The 26,104-nt window shown below is 51.6% G+C and overlaps 3 protein-coding genes across 5 annotated transcripts; 2 read left to right on the top strand and 1 right to left on the bottom strand.

Moving 5' to 3' along the window:
• Nucleotides 1–1,643: 1,643 nt before the first annotated feature.
• Amun (protein amun) lies at nt 1,644–11,387 on the top strand. The gene is made up of 4 exons (XM_076374047.1): nt 1,644–4,450; nt 8,686–8,782; nt 8,901–9,216; nt 9,504–11,387. Exons 1-4 carry the CDS (start codon nt 4,302–4,304, stop codon nt 9,941–9,943), a joined length of 1,002 nt encoding a protein of 333 aa, XP_076230162.1. The 5' UTR covers nt 1,644–4,301; the 3' UTR covers nt 9,944–11,387.
• An 8,115-nt stretch (nt 11,388–19,502) lies between these two features.
• asun (integrator complex subunit 13 asun) lies at nt 19,503–22,940 on the bottom strand. 2 transcript variants are annotated; one of them, XM_031992683.2, is made up of 10 exons: nt 22,790–22,940; nt 22,110–22,496; nt 21,958–22,032; nt 21,590–21,876; nt 21,422–21,512; nt 21,136–21,343; nt 20,683–21,062; nt 20,447–20,608; nt 20,036–20,367; nt 19,503–19,953 (listed from the first exon to the last, which is right to left on the bottom strand). In XM_031992683.2, exons 2-10 carry the CDS (start codon nt 22,323–22,325, stop codon nt 19,668–19,670), a joined length of 2,037 nt encoding a protein of 678 aa, XP_031848543.1. In that variant the 5' UTR covers nt 22,326–22,496; nt 22,790–22,940; the 3' UTR covers nt 19,503–19,667. The 2 variants fall into 2 exon arrangements, with proteins under 2 accessions (XP_031848543.1, XP_031848542.1); XM_031992682.2 differs by having other exon boundaries at nt 22,786–22,871.
• Nucleotides 22,941–22,945: 5 nt separating this feature from the next.
• On the top strand, nt 22,946–25,060 carry sta (stubarista 40S ribosomal protein SA). 2 transcript variants are annotated; one of them, XM_031992684.1, is made up of 6 exons: nt 22,946–23,032; nt 23,463–23,624; nt 23,710–23,915; nt 24,107–24,394; nt 24,600–24,827; nt 24,913–25,060. In XM_031992684.1, exons 2-6 carry the CDS (start codon nt 23,492–23,494, stop codon nt 24,985–24,987), a joined length of 930 nt encoding a protein of 309 aa, XP_031848544.1. In that variant the 5' UTR covers nt 22,946–23,032; nt 23,463–23,491; the 3' UTR covers nt 24,988–25,060. The 2 variants fall into 2 exon arrangements, with proteins under 2 accessions (XP_031848544.1, XP_076230163.1); XM_076374048.1 differs by lacking the exon at nt 22,946–23,032 and adding an exon at nt 23,102–23,231.
• The last annotated feature ends 1,044 nt before the right edge of the window (nt 25,061–26,104 follow it).

A 26,104-nucleotide genomic window follows, 5' to 3' on the forward strand; every position in this document is an offset into this window, starting at 1 on the left:
GGCACTTTCCACGGCTACAGTCGACTGGCTAGCGGTTATGGAGCGCATCGGTGGTAGTGAGGCTGACATTGTTTGTAGTGAGGCGTTCGCCATGCTATGGTACTCATGGACACGGGCTGGTCGACGCAGCGAGATCTCGCGACGATACACGGCGTACCTATACGAACGCGTCGGTATCGCGTACTAACACGAACGCCCGGCTGATTATATGCCAGCGTTGCTCCGCCACCGGCGTGGCATGTGGTACTCCGATACGACCGCGTTACGAACAACGTCCGTTCTCTCTTGTACATGCGAATGCGACGCGGCCGAACCTTTCGCGCGGTTTACGTTTTTCTTACGCGCCACCGGAAAAAGATTCGAGGAAAATGACAAAACAACCGTTTGCAAGTTGGACGCGCGACGACGCGAAAGCGGCAAAGGTAAAATTTCAAATGAGTAATGGGATTTCCTTGAACGCGTTTATCGCAGGTACCTACTCCTCGTGTTTCCTCGATTCGCCGAACGAACGGTCGTGAAGCTCGCGACGCTTGCACCAGTGCAAGCGTCGCGAGTTTACCAAATTGTGAAATCGTTCGTTTCGCAACTTCGCTCTCCGACATCCGCCTCGTGATCTCACTCCGCAGCCATGAAAAAAACCAGCCCCCTCCCTCGCGCGCTCGAACCGCGTCCGCGAGAATCGTGCTCGTTCCGGGAGATTCGAACCCTATCGGACTTTTCGAAAATACGTTCGCCGTAACACGGGGGTGGCTCGGTGGCCTCCTCCGCGTATGCCCTTTTCCGTGTTCTCTCGTGTTCCCATGTTCCCGTGTTCCCGTGTCCCCGTGTGCGTCAAGCCACTTCTGCTGGCACGCGCACACACGTCCATACTTAGCTACTCGGGAACCGTGACACAGCGTCCGCACACAGCTCCGGCTCTCCGCGACGAACGAAACCCGTCTCTACTCACACACGGGTTCGCGTTGCGGAGTATAGAGCGACGGTGTTCCCGCGAATAGAGGCTTCGGGTCCGGCGCACACAGCCGAACGATCGCGATCCGTGTGTGCCAGCCGTGGTAGCCGTGGTACGGCACCACTGGCGCGCCTCTTCCCCGGCTTTAGCATCGATTTCCAGTCGGACGACCCAGCGCGATCGAGCGAACGGTACGCGTCTTTGCGAGGACGTATCGAGCGTCCGCGTCGCTTCGTCGCTCCGTCGCTCCGTCGCTCGTGGGAGTCGGCGAGCGAGCGAGCGAGCCGAGCAAACGAACGAACGCACGAGGAGATACGTGGCGCGCCAGAAATCGTGCAGCTCGTCGTCGAAACGACGACAACGGATATTTCGGCACGAAACGCGCATAATAAAGACGCGATCCGTCGCGTTTCTTTATTCCCCGTTTCTCTCGCGTTCGACGAAGACGGACGAACGCGGTGGAATGGGAAACGGCGGAGACTAACGACGAGCGAGAGAGGGAGGGAAAGAGAGCGAGACGGACCGACAGGGCGACAGAGACGGTTGCATCGTGCAGGGGCAGGGTGGGTTACCAGCGGCGAGCGGGAGCGGTGGTAACGAGCGCGAGGTGGGGAAAGAGGATTGGCGCTTGGCGTCCGCGGAGAGTCCCGAGGGGCGCGAGGGAAGGGGGCGAGCAGAAGGCAGCGAAGGCGCTGCCCTCGGTCGGTCGGCCGTTTCACTACAGTCGGCATAGACGGAGGAGAGCGAGCGATCGACTATACGTGGTCTCCGGCTAAGCGCGCACTACTCCGTGTTCCCGTTTTTCGAGCGAAGGCTTCGAGCTTCGTTCCGCCCGCTCTTTCGTTCGGTCGGTCAGTCGTGAGCGCGCGCGCGCGCACGCACACACACACACACACACACACACCGCCGTACCCGGTTGTCATTCGCATTCGGACTCGCGTTCGGATTCGCATTCGCATTCGTATTCGTATTCGCATTCGCGGTTGCACACGCACACCGTGCTCACGTTCGCACGGACCTACGACGCGCGGACGAAGCAGTGCACGTGTACGCGTGCGTACACACAGGCGCGCTCGCGGCGAGAGAAAGGGAGATAGAGCGATAGCGAAGAGTCGTGCACAGAGCGGAGTGACGGTGATTCGTACGGAGGCGGACGTGCGATAGAGCGTAACCACCGAGGCCGTTTCTCGCGAAGGAAAAAGACGCGACGCGGCTGTGCATCGCCGTCCCCGTCTCTCCTGTCATCGGCGCGTAAGTACGCGGTGTCGTCGATGAAACCGTCGTCGAGATTTTGCCGACGGTCGATCGTGAACTTTTGCCGCTGCACGCGAACGGACGCAGGGAACGGTCGCTCCATGGAATCAGTCGTCGGCGCGGCGCGTCTTGTTGTCGGACGACGGGAGGACCGGAGAGGTTCGTGAGTAAATAGACCGAGAAAGGGGTGAGAGCGCGAGGGTATCCCGGCCTCTGTACGCGGCACGTACGCGCGCGGTGGACGATCGAAGCACGCGAGGACCGTGTGTATTCCGAGAGTCGGTTCGGCGGTAGATCGGTGCATAGGTGCGTGTACGACCGGTGGGGGAGACCATCTATACTCCGCGGACATCCGGCGGGGAATCCGCACGCATTCGTACGGGCCACTCTCGTTAGACGCAGGAAAAAGGAGGTGAAGGGAGGAAAAAGGAGGAAGGATCTGGCGCCAAGGGAACCGAGCCGATCCAGAGTTCTCGCGAGACGACGCTGGGCGAGACACGGAGCGGAGAAAGGAGGCTCCGAGCGATCCCCGACTCTCGTATCTCGCGCGTCCTCCTTTCCGACGAGTCTCTCTCCACGGGCTCGAAACTCGCCAGCACCGACTTGCCCTGTGACAGAAACGCTTCGTCGTCGTCGACGTAGCAGAGTCGCCGTCGAGTCGCCGTTGTCGCCGTTGTTGTCGGCGTCCTCCTCGTAAGTCGATCCTCGTGCGTGTTACCCGCACGCAACGGTCGAAATTTTCGGTACAAATAATAAGGGTGGTGAATAGAGGTGGAAGGACGTGACGAGAAAGAGGGAGAAAGAGAAGGAGAAAGAAGGAGTGAGGGAGGGAGAGGACGGCCGTGCCAGCGAGGGGGAACCGAGCGGTGACAGAAGGGTGCGAGGGAAAGGGAACGGTCGGTAGTGGGAGAGAGAAAGAGGGACAGAGAGGTCGGATATACGCCGAGCAGTGCTGCTCCCTATTGGCGACGTCGAGTCGCGCTCCCCACCCGGGACAGTCGAACGAGGTCCGAAGGCGAGTTCTCGGCGTGTAACTACGGTGATTTTCCCTTACGAGAGTGTACGCACGAGACCTCGTAGATCTGTACCGTAGCTCGTACCGCGTAAACATTGCCACGGTGCGTTCGATATCGACACTGGCGGATCCGTCGTTTCGGTAACGTCGTCTCGCGACGCGCGAAGAATACCCTTTCGAGGAAATCGGGAAACAGCGGAAAGAAGAAGGAGACGGAACGACGTCGCGCCGTCGGCGGGACAGAGACGGTGTAAGCGGAGTACTCGGTGGGACAGAGAGAAAGAAACAAAGACGGAAGGAAAAAGAAAGAAAGAAAGAAAGAAAGAGAATTGAGAAAGAAGGAAGGAAGGAAGGAAGGAAGGTAGGTAGGTAGGTAGGTAGGAAGAAAGGATAGCTAGAGAGAAAAAGCGAGGATACAGAGTGGCAGTGCAAAGTCTCGTTCGTGCACGCGGGTATCACCGTCGTTCGACGTCCAGTCGCCTCGTCGGAGCGGAGCCGTGTGTGCACACCGATCGTGAACGCGTCCCACGCGTGTGTCGCGTATCACCGCCGCCGGTGAAACCGAGAGAATTCGAACGAGGCAGAGGGTAAAATAGGATTTCTCGCGTGGTCGGTCCTCTCTCGAGACGCGCGCGGAGAGGGGTGTATCGCGTAGGACCGCGAGAGAGGGAGAGCGCACGAGAGCAAAGGAAACGCGAGTCGAGCGGATCGTTGGCGAGGAGAGCGGCGGAGAGGAGCGGGTTGGATCGGAGCAGCGTACACAGCGTCGAGCGTCGAGCGTCGAGGGGCGAGGAGAGGAGCGGACCCGACCGAACCGCGGAGCAGCGTACAGCGAACGAGAGCAAACGAAAGCACAGGAGAGGAGCGATAAAGCGAACCAGCGAAAGGAAAGGAAAGGAAAGGAAAGGAAAGGAAAGAAAGCATCGGACCGCGAGATACGCCGAATCGACGAGGACGGAAGATCGCCGGGGAGTGGGAGCGAGACCGAGCGTGCGTGAGCGGAGCGACGGAGACGACTATAGTACACGGAGGCGCTGCTGCTGCGCCCCAACGGCCGTTTCGAGAAGCTCAGTTATCACAATGGCTTCCGTGAAAGACACAGCGACTTTCTTCGCGGAGGGCACCGCGAGTCAGTTCGAACACGTCCTCAAGCTTTATCCGCAGGCGCTCAGACTGAAGGCGGATCGCAAGACGAAAAAACCCGAGGAGCTGATCAAGTTGGACAACTGGTAAGTCGTTGTATAGCCACCGCTCCGAACCATGGACACATTACGCCCGATACTCGGGCCCTCCTTTTCAACGAGGGGCTTCCACCACGGGCACCACACGGGACAATGAACCCGTGGCGCGCCAGTTGCCACCGCGTACCACCGCATGCCCGTGTCTACTCCGCGTATGCGTGTGTTCCCTGTCCTCTACCTCTGTCTGCCTCCCGTGCCTCCCTGGCCTCCCTAGCCGCCGTAGCCTCCCTTACCACCCGAGCCTCCCGCTCCCGCTCCCGCACCTCCCGGCACCTCCGTATGCGTGCCGTGTACCCGTATGGCCCCCTCGAGAGACCAGCCGCGATTCCAGATAGTATATTTACCCTCGCGCCGGCGACCGCCGAGAGATCCTAGAGATCGGCGACGCGAGCAGAAACGACCAGATCCGTCGCCCCGAACCATCTACGTGGCCGTCACGTGTCGACTCGCCCCGACGCCAGTCGTCGTCCCCGAAACTGCCTTTTTCCTCGTTTCTTTCCCCCGCGGTTTCCCACCGGTTTTCCAGCCGTTTTCCAGTCGTTTTCCAGCCGTTTTCCACCGGTTTCCGAACGGCTTCCGTCCTCGCTGGAACAACCCGTCCATCCTATCGACCGGCGACGCGTCCGTGGCAATTTCTGCCACCTCATCGGGGAAGCGTCGACGTCGACGTTGCCGTCGCTTCGGTGCTCGTCCTCCTGGAGCAACTGCTCCGTCGAGTAGAGATCGAGGCTACGCGAGTCGGATTTTTCGGACGGTTTTGGTCGATAGCGGATTCAGCAGCCGCGTCGGTCGCGCTGGCAACGATGCCAGTGAAAGAGACGATCCGCCGGCATCGCTTTCACGGCGACGCGACCGTCCCATTTGCTCGTTCCCCTCGAAACACGATCGACTCGAACCTTTCTCCACTCTTGTTTTCGCGATCCTTTTTCGCCGCGCGACCCGAATCGTTAGCCCCATTTCGCGCGAGAAAAATAACCCGGTCCGTGGTTCCGCGCGCTCGCGAGTTTCTGGACAAAGAAACTGCGAGTCCGCCGATCGGCGTTTCTCTCCCGACGGCGCCGAGACGAGGCTGCCCGTCCTCGAGGACGCTCGCCGATTCCGATCCTACTTTCGCCCCGTTTCCCTTTTTTCTCTGCTTCTTTTCTGGTTTTTCGAGTTTCGCGTGGAAAACGAGAGCGGTGTCCGCCGCCGCCGCCGCTGCCGCCGCGTATCGTCACCGGCGCGAGATTCGATCGACGCGCGACAACCGGTAAGACGAGAGACTCGCCTTCGGTGTTTTTCCCTCCTTCGATCTCGCTTTGCCGAATTCTGCCGGATCTCATCCGAATTGCAGTCGGCGATACGGTCGGGTGGAAGGCGCGACGGGATTTCGAAAAGCGCGGATCGGTAAGTAACGTTTATCGAAGTCCGTTGGTCTATCGGCGTGCCACGAAATTCGGAGGAATTCCTACTCTAAAGAGAGACGATTCGCGACGGGACTTGTACGGTGCAAGAGTTTCAATTCTGTTGGCGTCGCGTCGCGTCGCGTCGCGTCTCGTCTCGTCCCGTCCCGTTTCGTTCCCGTCGCGCCTGCCTTAATTAATTAAAGCCAGCTTCGAGTCTCGTCGAATTCCACGTACAGGTTTTTTGCTCTTTCTTCCTCGACGGGAAGCGAGAATCGAGGATCGAGCAATGATAATGAAATCCGTTTCCTCGCTAGACCGGCCTCTGGCCTTTACGTTTCCTTCATTTTTACGGCTCGATTTTCCCCGAACCGTGGGATCCGTCGTCGCGCCTTTCGGCGCTCTCGTCGATCGATCGTAAATTAACCGCGAACGCGATTGCACTCGCAACCGTAAACTTAAGCGTTCACTAGCAGGTTGTTCTTTCTCCTTCGAACAGTTCGAAAGCCGATCGACGCGCGGCCACGAATTTCATAGTTTTTACGCGTTCCCGCGGACCGCTTTACGTTCGGTGCTGCTCGTTCTTTCCACCGTTTATTTTCTCGATGCTGTAACGGCCGGTTGTGTAACGCCACGTGCTCCTCCGTGGTCGACGACAATCTCACCTCGGTCGCCGTTTTTTCGATTCTAACGAACGAGTGGCTCGTAAACGTCCAACGACAGTCTCCCGAGAAGAGATGGAACGGGCAGCCCGCGGTTCGCTTTTCCGCGGAAAGTTCTACCCTTTTCGTTCGTCGTCCCTCGATCAACGAGATATCTTTTCGATAATTTTCGATGGAGTCCGACTTGTCCGGTAGGCGTAACATTAACGGCTGCCCCTTCCTCGTCTACCGAATTTGCCTCGCAGTATCCATTCTAATTAGCCGTGAAGACGCGTACGCGTTTGATCGCCCTTCGAGCCGGCATTGGGCTAGGACGAGCGATTACCTCCGATGCGTACCTACACGGCCACGCCGATGCAGCCGAGAGATCGGCGCTCGTATCCCGCGCGATATCCGACTCTCCTGTGGGATTGTTCGCACTAAAGTATCTCGTTCCCGAGAAATCCGCGCGACTGTCGTCCGATGTCCGGTGAGTTTCGCAAAGTTTACCGGGTTCTCTCGATCGGAACGAACTTGAACGCGGACCTCTGGGAACCGTTCATTGTTCTTTGCCGGTAAAAGTCTCCGAGGTTTTCTCGGAGCTCGCGACGCAACGGGCGGACGTGTTTCGGCGGGATCGTCGAAACGAAGAGAAGGGAAAAGGGTGAAACGGTGGAGGCGCGGTCGAAAAGCAACGTGAAAATGGAACAAGTCCGCTAGAGTTCTCGCGGGACACAATCCTCGCGTTGAAGCGCGGCGATTGTGTCAAGGTTGTTTTTGCGTTGCGCTGCGTTAAGTCGAGTTGCGTGGCACGATCGCCTCTCAAAATGGTTGCGCGAGCAACCGGCCTGAAAAGGTTTCGTCGCTGCTTAACACGTTGACTGCCATGAGAATGCCGAGCGTTTTCTATAGCGATACTCACTCCTCCGTAACAAAGGCAAATCTCCTTAGAAGTAACGATTGATCGTTTGATTCCGACAGCGCAGCGTTATCCGGCTACTTGTACCGGTAAATAGTAGCTCACTCGACTTGAACTTTGACGATCGGTGACCACCGTGGCAGTGAACCCGTTAAAAGAAGCGTGGTCGAACGAGCCGAGAGCGCGCGCGGTCGCGTTACGGAAACTCGGCCCGATTGTTTTTCGTCTCTCTTGCGTCTTGTATCTTATCGTGGCGGACGATTGCGCGATTAACCCGTAGGAAAGACGAATAGAATAGAGAGACTTATCGATCATTCCGCTGCTTTGTTTCCGTCTGTTGGGCAATCTGGACGAAACCGGAGAATCGTCTCCTGTCGGAGTCGCGGGTCTCCGCGACGCGACGAAGCACGCGTGTGTCAGTCGAGTCCCGAGGAGGGTCGCGTTCGCACGGTTTCGCGCGCGTACGCGGTCCATTGATCGGACAGATCGCGGAACGCGGCCTCGTAATTGTTTGGAAAGGCGTGCCGCGATAATCGCCGGCCTCGTGCGAGTTGGCGTACGAGTTCGCGTGGCCCCTTCCGAAGACGGGACACGAGAGCTCGTGCCGTCGTTCGAGGAAACACGTGTCCGAGCGTCGGCATTATGCGAGTGAAACGCAACCTATCCGTAACTATGTTTAGCCGTTCGGTCCGTACAGCTGATCCGATCGATCTCCGAAGACGCTTACCCGCGATAAAACCACGCGGAGAGGCGGAGAGATGCCAAGGGAGAGAGAGCGCGTGTTTCCGTTTCTCTCCCTCTCCTGCTCCCCCTGCCCCCCGGCCACCCCCCTCCGTCACCGTTTCGCCGACGCGGCGCGCGAGCTGCTCTTTCCGTGCTCCGTTTCGCTTCTGTTCACGGATGCGTCGTTTCGCGCTCCGGAGGACGGAGGAGCGCGAGAACTTGTCCCCCGTGTCGATGACCCGAATAATGGGGACAAAGAAAGAGAAGAAAAAAAAGAAAGAGGAAACGTTACCTGGATCGAGGCGAGGCGTTCCCGGGTAAAGGAAACCAGATTCTTGAAAAAGGGTGGACACGGTACTCGATCTGGCATTCTTTCGCCCCGTGTTGTCGGCGAGCGCGGCGCCGGCTCTTTAAATCGTCCAAAGCGGTTCTCGATGATCGCCGACCGATTCCGATTAATCGATGACCATCGCGTTGCCCAATCGTTTCAAGCTGCGACTTGCCGATTTTTTAGCAGGATCTGTTGCTGACGGTGTCGCGACCCGTTTCTGTTCACAGGTATCAGAATGAGCTTCCAAAGAAGATCAAATCGCGCGGCAAGGACGCGCACCTCAATCACGAAGAGCTGGTGCAAACGATGAAGTGGAAGCAAATAGTGAGTAATCGTCTCCCATTCGGAAACGGGTGACCGCGCGCGGTTACAGCAGGCGAGCTCCGTTAACGCGTGTTGTTCCCGGCTATTCACGGCACGATCGCGTTCGATTGTTTTGCAGCGCGGCAAATTCTACCCCCAGCTGTCCTACTTGGTCAAAGTGAACACGCCCCGCGCGGTGATGGCGGAGACGAAGAAGGCGTTCAAAAAGCTTCCGAATCTCGAACAGGCGATCACCGCTCTCTCGAATTTGAAAGGTGTAGGCACCACGATGGCGTCGGCCCTCTTGGCGGCGGCGTCGCCGGAGAATGCACCGTTCATGGCGGACGAGTGCCTGATGGCGATACCGGAAATCGAGGGCATCGATTACACCACCAAGGAGTACCTCAACTTTGTCCAGCACATTCAGAACACCGTCGAGAGGCTGAACAAACAGAGTGAGTATTTCCTCGTTCGATTCGTTTCCCTTCGGCCGTCCGATCGCGATCGCGTTCCGTTCACCGTTCGCCGCTCGCCGCTCGCCGTTCGCCGTTCGCCGTTCGCCGTTCGCCGTTCACCGAGAGGCGGCAGGAATCGCGAGCGCGAACGAGCTCGTATCACCGGCGGTGCTCGCGTGGATCGATGACGAAGAAATTCGTGGGTCGAGAGCAAGGGGCGCGCGATAGCACCGGTTACAATGGCCGGAAGGATGGTGTAAATATTCGGTTGAATTGATCGGTTGCAGCGTCGAACGGGAAAACTTGGAGTCCCCACAGGGTGGAACTGGCGCTGTGGACCCACTACGTGGCGTCCGAGCTGAAGCCGGAGCTTCTCGACGGCATTCCAGGCTCCACGGAGAACGGGAACTCTCATCCGCCCAGCAACGGCGAGGCAACGGAGCCGTCGGACGACAGCAATCAGGAAGTGGCGGTGAACGGTAAGGAGCCGGGCAGTATTGATCCAGCGGCCATCGACGAGAACAGCACGACCACGTCCTTCACAGAGGACTCGATGGATAAACCGGCCACGCCGATCACAGTCGCGGTTGCCAGCGAAGACACGAACGATTCCCTCGCTACGAACGACAACGAGGACAGCAACAACACGCCGCGACCGACCGACAGCGAGGACACCGAGGACTCGCAAGACGTGCAGGAGCCGCCCACCAAGAAGAGTAAGAAGTGACCCACCACCAGTCAGGGAGCCACCAATGCGAGCAACAACGTCAGCACCCTCGTGTCGGCTGCCAATCTAACGCTGATAGCAGCGAGGCGCTTCTAAAAACCGCCAGGGTCACCGATCAGGATCGCGGATAGTAGACCTTGTAGCTACCATCGCACCATCACGATCGTTTCTCGATGATTCTCCTTTGCAAACCTCTTTCTCTCTCTTTCTCTCTCTTTCTCTCTCTCTCTCTCTCTCTCTCTCTCTCTCTCTCTCTCTCCCCCTCTTTTCTCTGTGCCTGTACCCTTGCCCTCTCACGTTCACAGTTTCTTTCTTCGTTCCTCAACCAGTTTCATCCGTACGCATCCCCCCCGCCCCGTTCATACAGGTTTTCCTTTGAATCATTTTCACGCTTTTCCGTCCTCGTACCCTTGCCAAACAGTCGCAGACATTTTGTCGCGTAAAACGGAGCATTATCGTCGCGCGCGCGATGGGTCGTTGCACGCGAGTCACCTTGTCGGTTTTTGGATGGATCACACTCTCGATCGGAGACGGAAACGAAAGAGGCGAAGAAGAAAAAGAAGAAGAAGAAGAAGAAGAAGAAGAAGAAGAAGAAGAAGAAGAAGAAGTTGGTCCTCAGCCGGGATCTCGAAGGTCGCGCGCGTTTTTCTTCTCCGCCCTTTCGTTCGTTTCCTCGATCGCCTTCCCGTGCGTTCGGCTCGCCGTTCGTTTCGCTTTCTCCCGGCTACCGGATTCGAACGCGCGGTCGATCGTAGCCGATTATCATTGTTACACCAGATTCTCGATGAAATTTCAGTTCCATTTCTTCCACTTGCTCTTTCGTTTGTTCGCGAACCAACGGAGAATAAAAATTGGAGAGTCGCCGACGGTGGTTTTCCAGATGTTCCCACTGCGACGTAGCGTGTCGTACGTATCATTATCCTCTGGTCTCGGTGAATCCGAACGAGGCGATCTCGATGCTGCCTTCTATAGCGGATCCGTGTTCCCGTGCCTACCTACAGTTTCGCCCCGTTTTACCCCCGGGAACGCGAATTTTCAGACCTCGACCCGAACAACCCCTCCCTATTCCAGCCTTCGCGTCGCACGGTAGCGAAACGACCGTAGCCTTTTATCGACGAGAACGATAATATCATCATTCCTTTGTACCATGATTTGTACCGCGTGTTCAAGGTTGCCGACGAACCATCACCAGCGAAATTCGAACGGATCGTGAGTCGCGTCGATACTCTTTTTCGGATATACGCTTACGAGCATATACGTATTTGCGCAAGCGGTACGCGAAACGGAAATGCGTGTGCGCCAGTTTGCCTGCGTTTGCCGTGTGTTTCGCGCGTCTATCGAATGTACGTGGCGAGCGAGCACGATCGAGAGAGGGGGAAACAGATGTATAAAAGGCGAGAAAGCAAGAGAGAGAGAGAGAGAGAGAGAGAGAGATAGAGAGAGAAAGAGAGAGACAGAGAGAGAAAGAGAAAGAGTGCAAGTGCGAGTGCAAGTCCGAGAGTGTGATACGCTGAGAGTGAAGGAGAGGAAGAGAGGGAGAGAGCGAGTGTGCGAGAGAATGACAGGAAGAGAGGAAGAGAAGAGAGGGAGAGAGGGAGAGAGAACGTGAAACCAAGTACGAGAGAAAAAAAAAGATCGAGCAACTGATTCCGTGACCAGCAAGAGAATTGACGGGCGGTACACCGAACACACAATGATAATATTAATATTAATAATAATAATAATTATTATAATTATAATACAGAATCATTACCATAATTTATATACCTAAACGAAACTGCATGTCGGAGCGATGCATGAAGCAAAACCAAATACCTTGTAAGTAAAAGAAACTTTAGAAAGAAATAAAAGTAACGCTTTTTTGAGTCCACCAAGAACGAGAGAACGAGTAGCAGAGTGGGGCGGCAAACCTATGAGTTACAAATTCATACACACACACACACACACACACACACACACACACACACACACGGAACGATACATGTACACAAAGTTACACGTATGCATATGTATACACGAGGACATATTATAAATATGCTTATACATATACATACAGATGCATCGAAGAAGCAGAGCACCAGGCGCGTGTACGCATTTTACCGGCGAGACGTGAACAACATCGCCATCGCTGCGTCGAGGTTTCTATGTACAGGGATTTAATTAGTATTTTTGCAAATAATCGACGGTTATCATTGATCGTCGAACGACGAAACGGTACGTCGATCGCTACGACCATCTCGGGGACGATCCGCCGAGGTACGAACTGGGACGAATCGAGCGATTCGAACGAGTACGCGATCTAGAGATATTTAACAAGAGATTCGTATCGCCACGACGACGAAAAAGGGTATAGCGACTGGAGAGGAAGGACAGAGTGAAAGTAGAAATGCGAGAGTGGAAGTTTGCTGCGTGTGTGTCCGAAACAAGGGAAACCCGAGAGAGAGAGAGAGAGAGAGCGTGCGTCTGCGCGAGACCGAGAGAGAAAGAGAGAGAGAGAGAGTTAGGGAATGAGCGAGCCTGACAAAGAGAGCAAGAGGAGAATAGACGGAGAGATACGGATAATAAAAAGTGAAAAAGAGGAATACCACTATAGCTCGATCGACAAAAGTTCATTCAAATTTTATAAATATACATATTATATAAATATAAATATAAATATAAATATAAATATGAATATAAATATATATAAATATATATTTGTAATTTAGAACACTGCGCGGCCGAGGGGCCGCTTTAGTACCGATCCTATTATTACTCGACACGCGGCCGCGCTTATTTCGCTGCACGAAGGAGAACAAAGGGATCCGGGAATACGGGAGATTCCAGAACTAACTTCCGGTGCATCGATTGTCGGTGTTCATCGCGTCCCGTCGCGTCCCTTTCCACCGTCGCTAGCAAGACGATGCCATGCACCGATAACACGAACGAGCGAATAATATTAAAGGGAGGACGAAGAGCGTTAAGAAATTCGAAGAGGCGAAAGAACGAGAACGAGAAGCAGAACCACCTGGAGAAGAGGAAAACCGAGAAAGAAATAGAAAGGGGAAGAGCGAAGAGGCCGACGCGAGACCGCGGGCGTGGATGAATTTAATTAATAAAACCTTTAGCGAACCGTTCTATTTATTTAGCGTCTAATTTATTCCGTATCGATCGTTTCGTTGGCAAGGAATTTATAGGAAGACAGAGAGACGCGTGTGCGTTCGTGGTAGCGCATCGAGGATCCCGCGTTTTCAGGATAACGTTATCTCGATCACGACGATATATCGAATAGAACTCATAGAGAATAAACTTTAGTAATCTGTCCCAACGACGCAACTAATAAAATCGTGTAACGCTTGTTTGCATACTTGGACGAGGGCGGTTACGATTATTACTATAATTACGATTATCATTATTATCATTATTATCATTATCACCATTATTATTAGTAGTAAAGTATTAATATTATCTTTATCTTTATCGTTATCGTTATTATTATTATTATTATTATTAGTAGTAGTAGTAGTAGTAGTAGTAGTAATAGTAGTAGTAGTAGTAGCAGTAGTTATAGTAGTAGTAGTAGTAATAATAGTAGTCGTAATAGTAGTAATAGTAGTATTGGTATTAATGCTACCGTTGATATTGTTAGAATCATTGTTGCTACTACTATTACCATTACTACTAGTACTAGGAATCACGGCAAGAGCATAGTTTTGGTCTTCTTATAAACACGTAACGGTTCATGGTAACGCAGTTGTTCTTCTTTTCTCCGTTCGATCCGTTCGATCCGATACGCGGCCGCGAATTTGTTGTTCCCGAGCTACATCGCAATATACGTACATTCCATGTTCGCGCGCTCGTATGCATACGAGACTCGTTCGATTCGTTCGCGCATAAATTCGTGGCGATCTTTTTCGCTGAGAATCACGTTGGAAATCTGCATCGATGCGAAACCAACAGTTTTTCTTCTCTCTTTCTCTTTCCGTCTGTCTGTCTCTCTCTCTCTCTCTCTCTCTCTCTCCCTCTCTCTTTTTCCGTCCGTCGTCTATCTCTCCGTTTCTTTGATCCGTTCGGTAAGGTTTCGTCGGGCCGGTCCCTCGGCAGAGCGCGAATGCGGAGGGTGGTTCCGCGACATCGTTTCCACGGAATTCGAGAGAACCACAGCTTGAGAGAAGCCTCCGACCTTCGTCCGCGTTCCTCTCGCGGAGTTTCGCCGCGATCGGAAGAACACGGAGGCGTTTCGCGCGGACATTCGCGTCTCAGGTCCAGAATGCGTTTAACGATCGGTGATCGAGATCGGTGATCGATCGGGATCGCCTTTACTACTGCCATTTATAACGTATGTAAGTAAGAAATAAGAAGTAACAAGTAAGAAGTTAACAAGTAAACAAGTAAGAAGTACGAAGTAAGAAGCGATCGCGCGAGATCGGGCTGCGTCCTCTCGATCTTCCGTCTTCGCGGTGGTCCGATTCCCCCGGAGTCGCGTCGGGGAATCGGTCGCGTTTGCCTTGCCTTCGAGCTCGTCGAGCCACGAATCACCGGCAGCTGATCGGCAACGACTCCCCTGGCGGGTCGTCCGGTCGCACAGCCGCGGACGCGCGCGTTTTCGGGATTCCTTTCGAGCGGGCCTGCCGCGACGCTTTTCCATTCCTGCCCACGGTGCCCGTATTCTCTCCGACCTTGTATAGAGCGTTTCACCGACCGTCAGAGAACCGTTTCATTTCTCCTCGATAGTAACCTATAATTCTTGGATTAATTGTAAAGTAACGTCATGTCATTACCAAGTACGAGGTTAAATAAATTATTTGAAAACGTTACAACGGCCTGTGCCTGTGTGCTGCTGTTCTGCCTCCACCGCGTCTCGGCGCATCTGGACGCGTCCGGCCACGGCTCGTCACGGGAACCGGAAACAAACCTGGACGTTTTCCGATTTTGCTCGGCCCGGCCCGTTTCCGTGAAGGCGACGAGCGATTACTCGAGACGAGACGACGCGTATTCGCCTTCCAGCGACCAAGGTACGCCGAAGGAGCGTCGCGTAGCGTCGCGTGGACGCCGCCGCCGATCGATCCCCCTTTCGCGTCGGGCTTTTGTTCATTTTTAACGCGCGTGAACGTTCACTGAGCCGATTAATCGCTCCTCCGCCGAACGTTTCGCGTTCGCGCGAACCGTTAACGTCACGGATTCGTTGCGCCGACGCGCACCGCGACGAAATCGAAAGCGTCGAACGCGCTAGACATACTCGATAGAAAAATCGTTTGCTCTTTCGTCGAAGGGGGCCGAGTTTTCGGAGTGTCGGGACCGCGGTGAACGAATCGCGGAGGAAAAGAGGCTCAGCTGGACGTACGAGCGTCGACGGTTTCAGGGTGAATGGTACCGCGCTGCGCGCCGAGCAGCCCGTGTTAGCCCGAAACGGGCCAACGAGTTTCGCGTCTTCGCGAGAACGCTCGTCCACGCGTCCGAGCAAGATCGAGACCGTTCGACGACCTCGACGAAGATCCGCCACGACGACGCTCGCTCGGCGAAGTGAAAGCGAAACGTTTCCCGATCTCCTGGACTTTCTCCGAGCAGCGGCTGCCGAAGCCTCGCCTTCCGGAGAGAAGGATCTGGGAACGGATCGCGACGAGGAGCAACGTCGGTGCCTCGGATCGGTTCTCGGAGTCCATCCAAGGCCGCGGAGGCGCCCGGCCTCGGTCGAGCGATCGTCTCTCGGAACGAGCGTGCTCCTCGGAGAGAAAGCGCTCTCTCCCGCGAGGAGAACCCAGGAAAATCGGCGCACGCCGAGCGGAACGGCGACGCGCCGGCGAAACTATCGATCCGAAATCTATTAGACTCGGAGAAACTGGGTGCGAAGGGACGCGGCGGGTCACCACGGCGTTCCAGTGACCCAGTCAGCTCTGGCTCGACCTTCGAGGCGATACGCGTTCATCCATTTAAACCATCCTCTCCCACCCCCTCCCGAGGCTGGCATTCTCTCTCACTTTCACTCTCTTGCATCACGAGGAGAGTACACGAGTGTGTACGTATGGACGAGCTCGCCGAGCGCCGCGGCGAGGAGAGGCGGACGCGGGCCGGAGGACGGGACCGAGCACGAGGTGGATGGTGCAGCAGCGGGTTACCGGAGGGTTACCGGAGGGTTACCAGCGGGGAACGGGAAAGGGAATTCCGAACGCGGTGCTCGCGAGACGAAGGCTCGAACGCGGACAGAGGCGGTCGGAGAGAGTCTCGGAGAGAGTCGCTGAGAGTCGGAGAGTCGGAGAGGGGAGTGCGAGGCAGACGGTGACGAGCGTACGCGCATCGATGGACGGAGGAGCGAAAAGAGCCGGAGAAACGCGGTTGGATAGAGAGGTCAGCGAATACCGCGAACCCCGTGCGGGGCAGAAGAGCGAGAGAGAGGAGTAGACACGGCCGAGAGGAAAGAAGCTAGTCCGCCGACGACGGGGTGCGAGACCGAGCGCGCTGGCCCGAGAGGGACGGATGCAACAAAGCACCGACAGGTCGTGTGATACCCCGTTACGTCACAGTCGGAACAACTGGTTGCCTCATGGGGAGTTTGAGGAGCTCCCTCGTGCATGTCGCCTCCTCGTCGCCTCCTCGTCGCCTCCTCGTCGCCTCCTCGTCGCCTCCTCCTCGCCGCGGACGCCGAAAGGGAGAGGAGAGACGATAGACACCGGATGGGGGTATTCCAGAGTCGGCGGGACAGCGGGGGATCCCGCGGGCGTCAGGAGGGAGGATGATATATACAAAACACAAGGTCACGAGTACGGCTATAGGTATCTCTCTGTAAACACGCGGTGACGTAGCGAGCACGTGCTACGACGTTACCATGGCGGGGCGATTCGAGGGACACCCTCCACCCTCTGCGCTCGCACTGGCACTCGCACCCGCTTTTAAACCGTTCCCCGCTCGCGTTCCCTTTCTTCGTTCTTCCGCCGATTCCCACGTCGACTCGCAACCTCTTCCCTTCCCTCGACTCGTCGGCGATCGTTCGCTCGAGCGGATACGCGCGAATCGTTCTCGAGTCGTCGACCAACGAGAATAATCGGTCTCGCGATCCCGCGTAACTTTGGAAAGGTCGTCTGCCCGATGCGGGTAAGTTTCCCGAAAGCACGAGGAAAAGAGGGATTCGTCTTTCTGAATATTTGAAATCGCGTCGTAACGTATTCCATTGAGCCGGAGGAAAGCGCCCGAAAGCAGGTTTCCCGCTGCGATCCCCGAGGGTCAGGGCTGTCCCTTTGTCGTCCCTTTTCAATGCCGCGTGCACAAGGCGTCTGCCTGCCTGCTCGCCTGCCTGCCGGGTCGTTTGCCTGGTTCGCTGCTCGCCAGCTGCTTCTCTCTCTGGAAGAGAGGTTTTTCACAGTCCCCTTTGCGCTAACGATCACCCGGCCTCTTCCTATCCCCGATGCGAAACGCTCCGAGGGTCGAAAATCCCACTGGGAGATTATTTTCCCCCGCCACGGTTCGCCTCGCTCCGCCTCGCTCCGCCTCGCCCCGTTTCGTTCCGCCACCTACCTTCCATCCCTGTTCCTTCTCACCGACCTGACCTCTCCATCGGCTAGAGGACGCGCTGGAATATTACGAGCGAACCGCCTTACCTCGACGGCAACGAGACAGGAGAGGAAAGTTTTCTCGGGATTTCGTAAAGTTCTCTCGGCCGATTAATCGTCGATCGGAACGTCGAACGATTCCGTGGACGATTCGCTGGGATCCGAGACGGAGCGAAGCTTCGACCCTGCCTGGAAGGCACAAAGACCAGGAAGCGAAGCGGCGATGAATTATATAGCATCCCGGTTCTCGGGCGCGGATCGATATCCGCGTCGCGGGGCTAGGCGATGCCTACCGAGAATCGATAACGCCATGCATTATCGATGCGTTTTCCGGTAGGATGTCCGTTAGGACGCGCGCCCCGCGGCTCGTATCCCGTTTGTCGGAACCTACCCGACACCTAACCGGCCGTTCCGCGGGAAAAACGCGAACGCGGAAATGAGACGCGAACGTCGTCGGAATTCTTCCGTCGACCATCCACCCCCGTGGCAGCTCTTTCGTGAGGGCGCAACGAGCAACGAGCAGCGACGCGATTATCCGCGTTCGTCGAGGATTATCCCGCGAACCGGCCCGGGGATGTTTCTCTTTTCGCTGGTTCGTTCAGTGACCCTCCGCCGGGATCGATATTTCGGGCAGATAGTCGAGCTAAATTATAAACGGCGGACTCTTCATCGCGGTACCGCCTGCACGTACCGGCGCGCGTATCCACCGATCAATATTTCTAATTTACTTTTCCAGCCGCGATGCGCCGCGAAACGTTGCGAAGCGTCGCGAAGCGTCGCGAAGCGTCGCGCGGACATTCCCGACTAGAATCCGCGAAACGCGTTATCACCGTCGCGAGAATCGCCCGCGAATTCCCCTCCGACTTCCGCCGGTTAACGAAGAAACGCGCCAGCATGTCACCGCGAACGGGTACTCGGATCGTCTCGCGAGAATTTCGATTGGCCGGAAGGGAAAAATACGATAGCGACACCGATTCGATCGGTGACCCGAGTCAACGGAGCGTGGACCGAAGGAACCTCGAAGCCACGGTCCGACTGACCGAGGCGAGGAACGAGCAAACCAAACGGAGCAGCCGTGCGCACGTGTACACGGGTACACGTGCATACGTGTCCACGTGTGCATCTCACGTGACACACGATCGCACGGATACGCCGATACACGGCTGCGGAGTTGCACATCTACGCGAGAACACGCAAACGGATACACCGATTCGCACCGGCTCGCGCCGTGGGTGCACACAGTCGCACACAGTCGCACACAGGCGCGCACACGCGTGCACACGGACGAGCGCGCCTATGCATCGAGTCGTGTACATAGCGGTGCGTGTGTCGGTGTATATGTACACCATTGACCGGGATATCGTCTGTCTCGGGATGAATGAACCATTACGTCACGCACTTGTACTCTCTGATCCCCTTCCGCCTCTCCTCCCTCTGTGCTTCTCCTCGTCCGTCGAATCCGTCTTCGTCTCTCTCCTGCACGGGCTCTCGTGCTCGCGTTCTATTATGTCCTTTCTTCCTTCCCTCTTTCGTTGCTTCTTTCCTTCCTTCCTTCCTTCCTTCCTTCCTTCCTTCCTTCCTTTCTTCCTTCGATCGATTAGCAGCGGAATCCCCGGCCGGGTAGGGAGACGATAGAACTGTAGTTTCGATTGGAGGTCAACGTATCGCGATGGCTCAGACACCCGGCAGACGTGTCTGCTCTGTAAAACCTAGTGGGACGAGGAGAGGACGTCGAGAGAAAGAGAGTAGGACGAGAAGAGCACGCGGGGAACGGGGTCGACGAATCGCTTTCGTTGCACCACTGATACACTTCCCTGTCCGATAGAATCCTATCTTCGCCGGTAGCCGACCTTCCTCCCGTACCAACTTCCGATCCTTCGATGCTTCTCGTCCGTTTCCTTGCTATTGTTACTCGTTCGAATTTACTGGTGATCGAACGCGAATGCGACTCGAATACGTCGGAGCGCGAACGCTTCTTCGCTTCCGGATAGAATCGTGTCCGGCGCGAGCTAAAAAACGAAAGTACGACTGGTACATCTGGTAAAAAAGATGCAGAATCTTTTATTATTCTCATCGAGGCGACTCGGAAGTCGAACATCGTTTAAATGTGCTTGTTCTCGTCTATCTAAAAGAGCGATTCGCAAAGTTCGAGTTTCCGTTTCGATTGGTCTCGGCATCGGTTGTCGCGACGGATACACCGCTCAGCCGTCTATAATAGGCTCCCGAGGTTCTCGACCGGGTTCCTTCAGGTTGGGATATAATTTCGCTTTTGGACCGTCGCTGTTCACTCTTCCGTGGAAATCGGGTTTCTTCTCTTTGGGCGCGCTACGCTGCAACCAAATGTCCAATAAACTTTTTGGGGCGTAGAAAGCACCCTTGTGCAGTTGCTTTCCCAGAGCCATCGAAGTGCTGGGCGGTGGCGACATGGGCGAATCGGTTGTAGCTCTTATCACGCTGGCCCTGGCGGTTCCGTCTTCTTTCCCGAACCTGTAAAACGCCCGACGGAAACGTAAACAACGCGTTTTCCAAAAGAAACTTCGAGACCAGTTATCAATCGTCGGATACTTGCCCATCCAATTCGCGCAACGCCTGGTCCAATTCGACCTTGTCCTTGTCGTCTTTGCTTCGCACTTCGAGGAGACAAGTCAAAACTTCGGAATGAGCGGCGGAATTGTTCGCGTGATGTTTCAAAAATGTTTCCAGTTCACCCCATAGAAGTCGGTAATGCTCTTCTCTGCGTACACCGCCTTTCCCGCCGCGACCACCGCCTATACTCGGCAAAGGTAGCGCTTCGTGCTTCGCCTCCAATTGTAACAAACTGAAAATCACTTGTTTGCATTGCAGCACTTCCTCGGCGCTAAGTTCCTCCTTCACCATCAGGTCTGGTAACGGGTCTATTAACTGCGAACGAAATGCTATATACTCCTGGATTCCGATAATCGCGGAACGGTGAATTTGATTTAGCTGAAAGGACGCGTACCTGTTTCAAGTTACACATAAGGGTACTAGAAATCGTGATTGGCCAATACTTGGTATGCCTCTCCAATCTGGACCTCATCTTCTCCGCCGGTCCTTCGCCGTTACTGTTCGCGTTTCGTTTCAAAGGCACCAACACGTTATTCCTCATGAGCCGACCAAAATCCTGCAACAAATCGAGCACGATTCTATCCTATTCTCTTGTTTACGATTCAAAGGACGATTATGCGAGTAACCTACGGTTATTCTGTAATCGGTGACACGTCCGCCGCAACCTTCGCTGATAGACGGCGGATCCTCCAACACGCTTCTGGCGGTAGACAGCGTGTGTATAAAGATTTCGCCGCCGTGTGCAGCGAGCAAATGAGAAATGGTTTTCCCTCCGCTTTTTCTAGCCATTTCGAGCATTACCGATCTACCGTTCAACAGAAAGTTGATCAAGCAAGACGACGGTCTACTGTTCACGTCCACTGGTGTGATTCTGTGCATAGCGGTGCAATTCTGCATTTCCGCTGCACTACAACCTCGCGGTGTACACCATTTTAAAGTCACCGTTTCGTACTCCGAACCCTCTTCGAATCTCCTGAATGTTTTGATTAAGGCAGAGTCCTGTGGATTTCCTGTAGGACCCATCGACGTATGCGCATTTACATTTCGTTCAAATTATTTCCATGCCTTTCGAAAACAAAATACCTTTCAAGATCGCAGAATGTGCGGCTGACGAATGAAATATTTCGACATCGTAATTGGCAGACGAACTGGCGTTTTGTTCCTCCTTCATAGGAATACCGGTTACGGTTGTACTCGCCAAATCATAGTGTGATAAGATTAAATGAGAAAGTTTCGAATGCAGAGCAGGCGCCTTGATGGAATGTACTTCCACTGTTAACAATGGTGAAACCTATGAAAAAAAAACAACTCTGACTAATATCGTATCGGATATTCTTTATACACAATTTCCGGAACTTATGCGCAATACCTCTCTAGGTCCTTGACTAGTAACTTGTGATTCTATGTTGTTAGGGAAGATGTTCAATATAACTAGATGACAATAATCCACAGGTATTAAACTGCAAAATCAAAATGATAATTATTTTATAATGTCAATCCGCATTACCTGCCAAACAGTTTTCCAAAGAATACTAACTGGTCCGAGGCTAAAGCAGTTTTATTTTCTTGAGCCAATTCGTTCAAAAATATATTTTCTAAACTTTTCATATTGCTATTATCTCTTGCACTGGTAATGCATATTACTCTACCCCTGTTGACAAGCTTACTAGCATTCTCATTTAAAGATGTCCTCTTTTCGTGCTGAATTTCTGAACATTCGTTCAATGTCTCGATGGCTACCCTTAATCCATGTATCACGGAATAATCCTCTCCAGGTTCTGGAGTTTTCGTTGGTACTCCCAAAATGGCAGTCCCATTCATGATCTATAATTTCAATAGATTTTTTACAATGTTATTTCAATCAAGAAAACAAAGAATACGTGAAAAAGGTGTATTAAAATTTACGTGATTTAAATTCTGCTGCGATGGACTCCATGAATTTAATACATAGGCTGCACGATCGGTCACAACGAATCTAATCTGAAATTAAAATACAACATAGAATTATAGTTACAATAAACTAATAAATACATTTTTATGATAAAGAAACACTGTACCAGTTTTCCAGTTGGGAAAAGGTCCCACACTATGCGACAATATTCTAACGAAGCCTCTACGCTAGTAGTCCACAGAGATTTACAAACAGGTGCTAAAGGAATTAAATTTTGTCCGCGACTTTTTAGAAAATCAAATTCCAATGGACATTCAGTGGATATACCAAAATATGGTGTGTGGTCCAAAACAAAAATGGTCTTATGGTTTGCTGGATACATTCTTCTACACCATTTTTAAAAATAGTCTATTCTTCAATTCTAATACAGTACAATCTGTTATTTACACCTTTATTTTCAGCAGAATCAAGCTTTGCGAAGCTTACATATCATAGGTTATGATATACGTCGCATCGTGATAGTTAATATTATGTTTCTATAATGGCAAGGTTCCTGTGAATATGTAAACTTTATATGTAGAAATATTATCGTGTATTTACATTCTTCTCTAATTATTTGTCATTTCATTAAATATTAATTATATGACATATTAAAATCGTTATTGTGTGTTTCGCAACATGCTAATCAATAGTTTTAACTTAGAATGGTATATGAATTTAAAACGAGTAATTTTTCGTTATCAGCGAATTTAAATAATTTTATATTCATAATCTTAAATGATAAACTCGTTCATTCTACGCTTATCCATTAACATTTAAACTTCCCTGGCAATATTACGTACTCACTTCCGGTAGTTCACTGACTTTCAATTCAAGTATGTATTTCACATTATACGATTAATTATTATCTATTATCTTCGATTCACTAATTTAAAATTTATTATAATTTTTCAAGTTCAATCAATAATCCGATTTTCGATTGTAGAATAAAAGTACTTTGTCGTTTACTGTTTATCAAGTGTGTATATTCCAAGTACCAACGGACACAACTTCCTTTCCGATTGGAAGTCTCCTAGTGGCATTCACAACGTGAGTTCTCTGAAACATTTTCCTTTATTTATAACATTCATTTGTTAAGATAATGTAAAAACTTCACAACAAAAGTATTCCGCACTTGTGAAGATTAATATTTATATAAAAATGAACAAAAATAAGAAGTAATTACAGTAAATTCGCACAATTTTCAAATCGACTAATGCACGTGGCATTCTTATTACGAAGTTGAATGGTAAAGATATTAATTTTATAGTACGCGGCTACGATCTTCTAAATTACACGTGTTTAAATGATTAAACTTTGTTATTCATTTATTAAATACTCGTTACGTTACAAGTGCAGCAAGCTATTTGGTTTAGGTTAGGAAGTGAGGTTAACTATCCAGTTTTCCCTTTATGTAAAAGATATTGCGGAAGCTGTGTACAATGCATATCATTGATCCTTGTATTCATATTTTGTGTAGGTTACTCGTAAGTCAACCATAACGTTAAGATGTCAGGAGGTTTAGACGTATTGTCTCTCAAAGAGGACGATGTTACCAAAATGTTAGCTGCATTTACCCATTTGGGTGCAGAGAATGTCAACTTTCAGATGGAACAATATGTTTATAAGAAAAAAAATGACGGTAAGTCTCAATATGAATGAAAATAATGAATTTTTGATTGAGAGTAACTAATATTTAATTATACAGAATTTTGTACCCAATTTAGGAGTTAGCATCATCAATCTTTGTCACACTTGGGAGAAATTGTTATTGGCAGCACGTGCCATTGTTGCCATAGAACATCCCAGTGATGTATTCGTCATCAGTTGCCGTCAGACGGGTCAAAGGGCAGTTTTAAAGTTTGCTCAACACACTGGAGCTACACCTATCGCTGGTCGTTTTACTCCCGGTGCTTTTACCAATCAGATTCAGGTTATTTCTTATTCTATTTCTATTCATTTTTACAAACATAAATATGCAAATGATGAACAACATTATTTCCATAATTTATACTTGTTGGTTTACTTTGGCTTAATCTTTTCTGATTTCATTCGATAATAAAATACGTGTAATTTCGTTCTTTGTAAGATTCAATATATAATAACAACAAATATTATTTTCAGTCTGCTTTCCGTGAGCCACGTTTGCTGATCGTTACCGATCCATCCAGCGATCACCAACCCATCACAGAAGCCAGCTATGTAAACATTCCAGTGATTGCTTTCTGTAACACTGACTCTCCTCTCCGTTTCGTCGACATTGCTATTCCCTGTAATACAAAAAGTCTTCACTGCGTCGGTCTTATGTGGTGGTTGTTGGCTAGAGAAGTCCTCAGATTGAGGGGTTCTATCGCTCGTGAAAGTAAATGGGATGTCGTCGTTGATTTGTTCTTCTACAGAGACCCAGAAGAGGTTCGTTTTTCGTAGCATTTTAATCATTATTTTATATTCTCCTTTCGTTCTCCACTTTGGTATGATGAAAAACAGTAACCAGAACAGTATTTGTTGACTTTATTTAAATATGGCTTAATCTTTTCTGAACGTATCTCGCACATTTATCTTACCCCTCAGTTATATAAAGTTTGATCAATATAACAACTTGATTATATTATTGTAGGCTGAGAAGGAAGAACAAGCAGCGAAGGAAATTGCTCCTGCTAAAGAATTTACAGGACCCGTCGAAGTTCCACCCAGTACAGAACCTGGATGGGTTAATGACGTTGAAACTGCAGGTGCAGTGCCAACAGAAAATTGGGCTGACGATGTTGCACCACCAACGGCAGCAGCTCTTCCAACTCCGGGTGCTGCTCCAGCATTCCCTGCAAGCGGAGACTGGGCTGCTCAGGTGAGAGGAAGCTCGTATATTCTCTATAAAAATATTCTCGGTATATCAGATTATTTACATACTTGTTCTGTTTCGAATCCTATAGACTTCCGAAGAATGGACAACCGCACCAACTGCTACCACCCAGAGCTGGGGAGGTGCTACACCTGAAAAGTGGTAATCTCACTCTCTTTGAGAATTTCATACAATGACACACTTTGTACAATCAGTGTAATAAAATGATTTAAAATTTATATGATGCATTCTTTATTTCTACCTACAAACATTAAAATTACGTGATAAAGAAAATTGTACCTGTGAAGATTATGAAAGATGCACTCTACAACCACAAATAATTACTCATAATTTATTAAAACAACTGGTAATGTACTGTGTAATGTAAAATTCTTAGATAAAGTACTTACATGCTTGTACCAATCAACTACTTACGCGTATAAGCGGTGGCACATATTATACAACGTTAATTTGCCATATAACGAATATAAGATGTCAAAATCCAGCATTTTCCCTATCCTCGCAACGAGTAGGACAAGGACAGTCCGAGTGTGCGACAAGGATGGAAGATTTTGGTCGCGGGCGATAGTAGCGCCATCTAGCGGACGGGCGTTTTCGAAGCTTTTCCCTATACCCGCAATGTGTAAGACAAGGACAGAGCTAGCGTGCGACAAGGACAGAGACAGTCTCTCTCGCGCCACCTGCTTGGAAAAAGCATCTCATCAGTCCCTGGTACCTACTCGTGAAGCATCAGGACCAAGGAGGTCGCAAGGATAGCAAAATCGGTGCTGCCATCTAGCGGCGACTGCTAGGAACTAAATGCGACATGGCGATGGAGAAGAAACGACGAAATCAGCAGCGAATTCATTAATAACTTTTCTCCCACGAATAATTTGTTGACATTTGCAATTTAGGATCATAGAATAGACCTTCCTCCAGTTTCTCGTATCATCATTAATAGGATTTTGTTCCGCGTTAGTGATTTATTAATTATTCTTCCGGACGATGTCGCAACATGGGCTAGAATCGTTTGACAGGTGCTGCGCAAATCATTAAATTTCTCATTTAATACGCACAATTCGTGAATGTTTGGAATTGATGAAGGTAAAGTGCACTGCTAACCATCATTCTGTAATACCCATATATCTTTTCTTGTCTTAATCGTTGCGTTCTAATGGAACGCAGTCAATCCGTCGAAACTCGTTAATAACTAATTAATTACAGCCGAAATCAGGTCCAGACTCTACTGGAATGATTACTAGGGGTCCACTTTAACTTCTCCA

The sequence above is a fragment of the Nomia melanderi genome, chromosome 14 (genome assembly GCF_051020985.1).
Source record: "Nomia melanderi isolate GNS246 chromosome 14, iyNomMela1, whole genome shotgun sequence".
Lineage (NCBI taxonomy): Eukaryota > Metazoa > Arthropoda > Insecta > Hymenoptera > Halictidae > Nomia > Nomia melanderi.

Bases quoted from the DNA above. Each gene is read 5' to 3' on its own strand.
- Amun (XM_076374047.1), top strand. From the start codon at position 4,302: ATGGCTTCCGTGAAAGACACAGCGACTTTCTTCGCGGAGGGCACCGCG. The intron at 4,451-8,685 runs GTAAGTCGTTGT...TTCTGTTCACAG, and splicing joins CTGATCAAGTTGGACAACTG to GTATCAGAATGAGCTTCCAA. The intron at 8,783-8,900 runs GTGAGTAATCGT...ATTGTTTTGCAG, and splicing joins CGATGAAGTGGAAGCAAATA to CGCGGCAAATTCTACCCCCA.
- asun (XM_031992683.2), bottom strand. From the start codon at position 22,325: ATGTATCCAGCAAACCATAAGACCATTTTTGTTTTGGACCACACACCA. The intron at 20,609-20,682 runs GTAGGTTACTCG...GATTTGTTGCAG, and splicing joins TCACCGATTACAGAATAACC to GATTTTGGTCGGCTCATGAG. The intron at 20,368-20,446 runs GTACGCGTCCTT...TTTCGTTCGCAG, and splicing joins TTATGTGTAACTTGAAACAG to TTAATAGACCCGTTACCAGA.
- sta (XM_031992684.1), top strand. From the start codon at position 23,492: ATGTCAGGAGGTTTAGACGTATTGTCTCTCAAAGAGGACGATGTTACC. The intron at 23,625-23,709 runs GTAAGTCTCAAT...TACCCAATTTAG, and splicing joins TTATAAGAAAAAAAATGACG to GAGTTAGCATCATCAATCTT. The intron at 24,828-24,912 runs GTGAGAGGAAGC...CGAATCCTATAG, and splicing joins GCGGAGACTGGGCTGCTCAG to ACTTCCGAAGAATGGACAAC.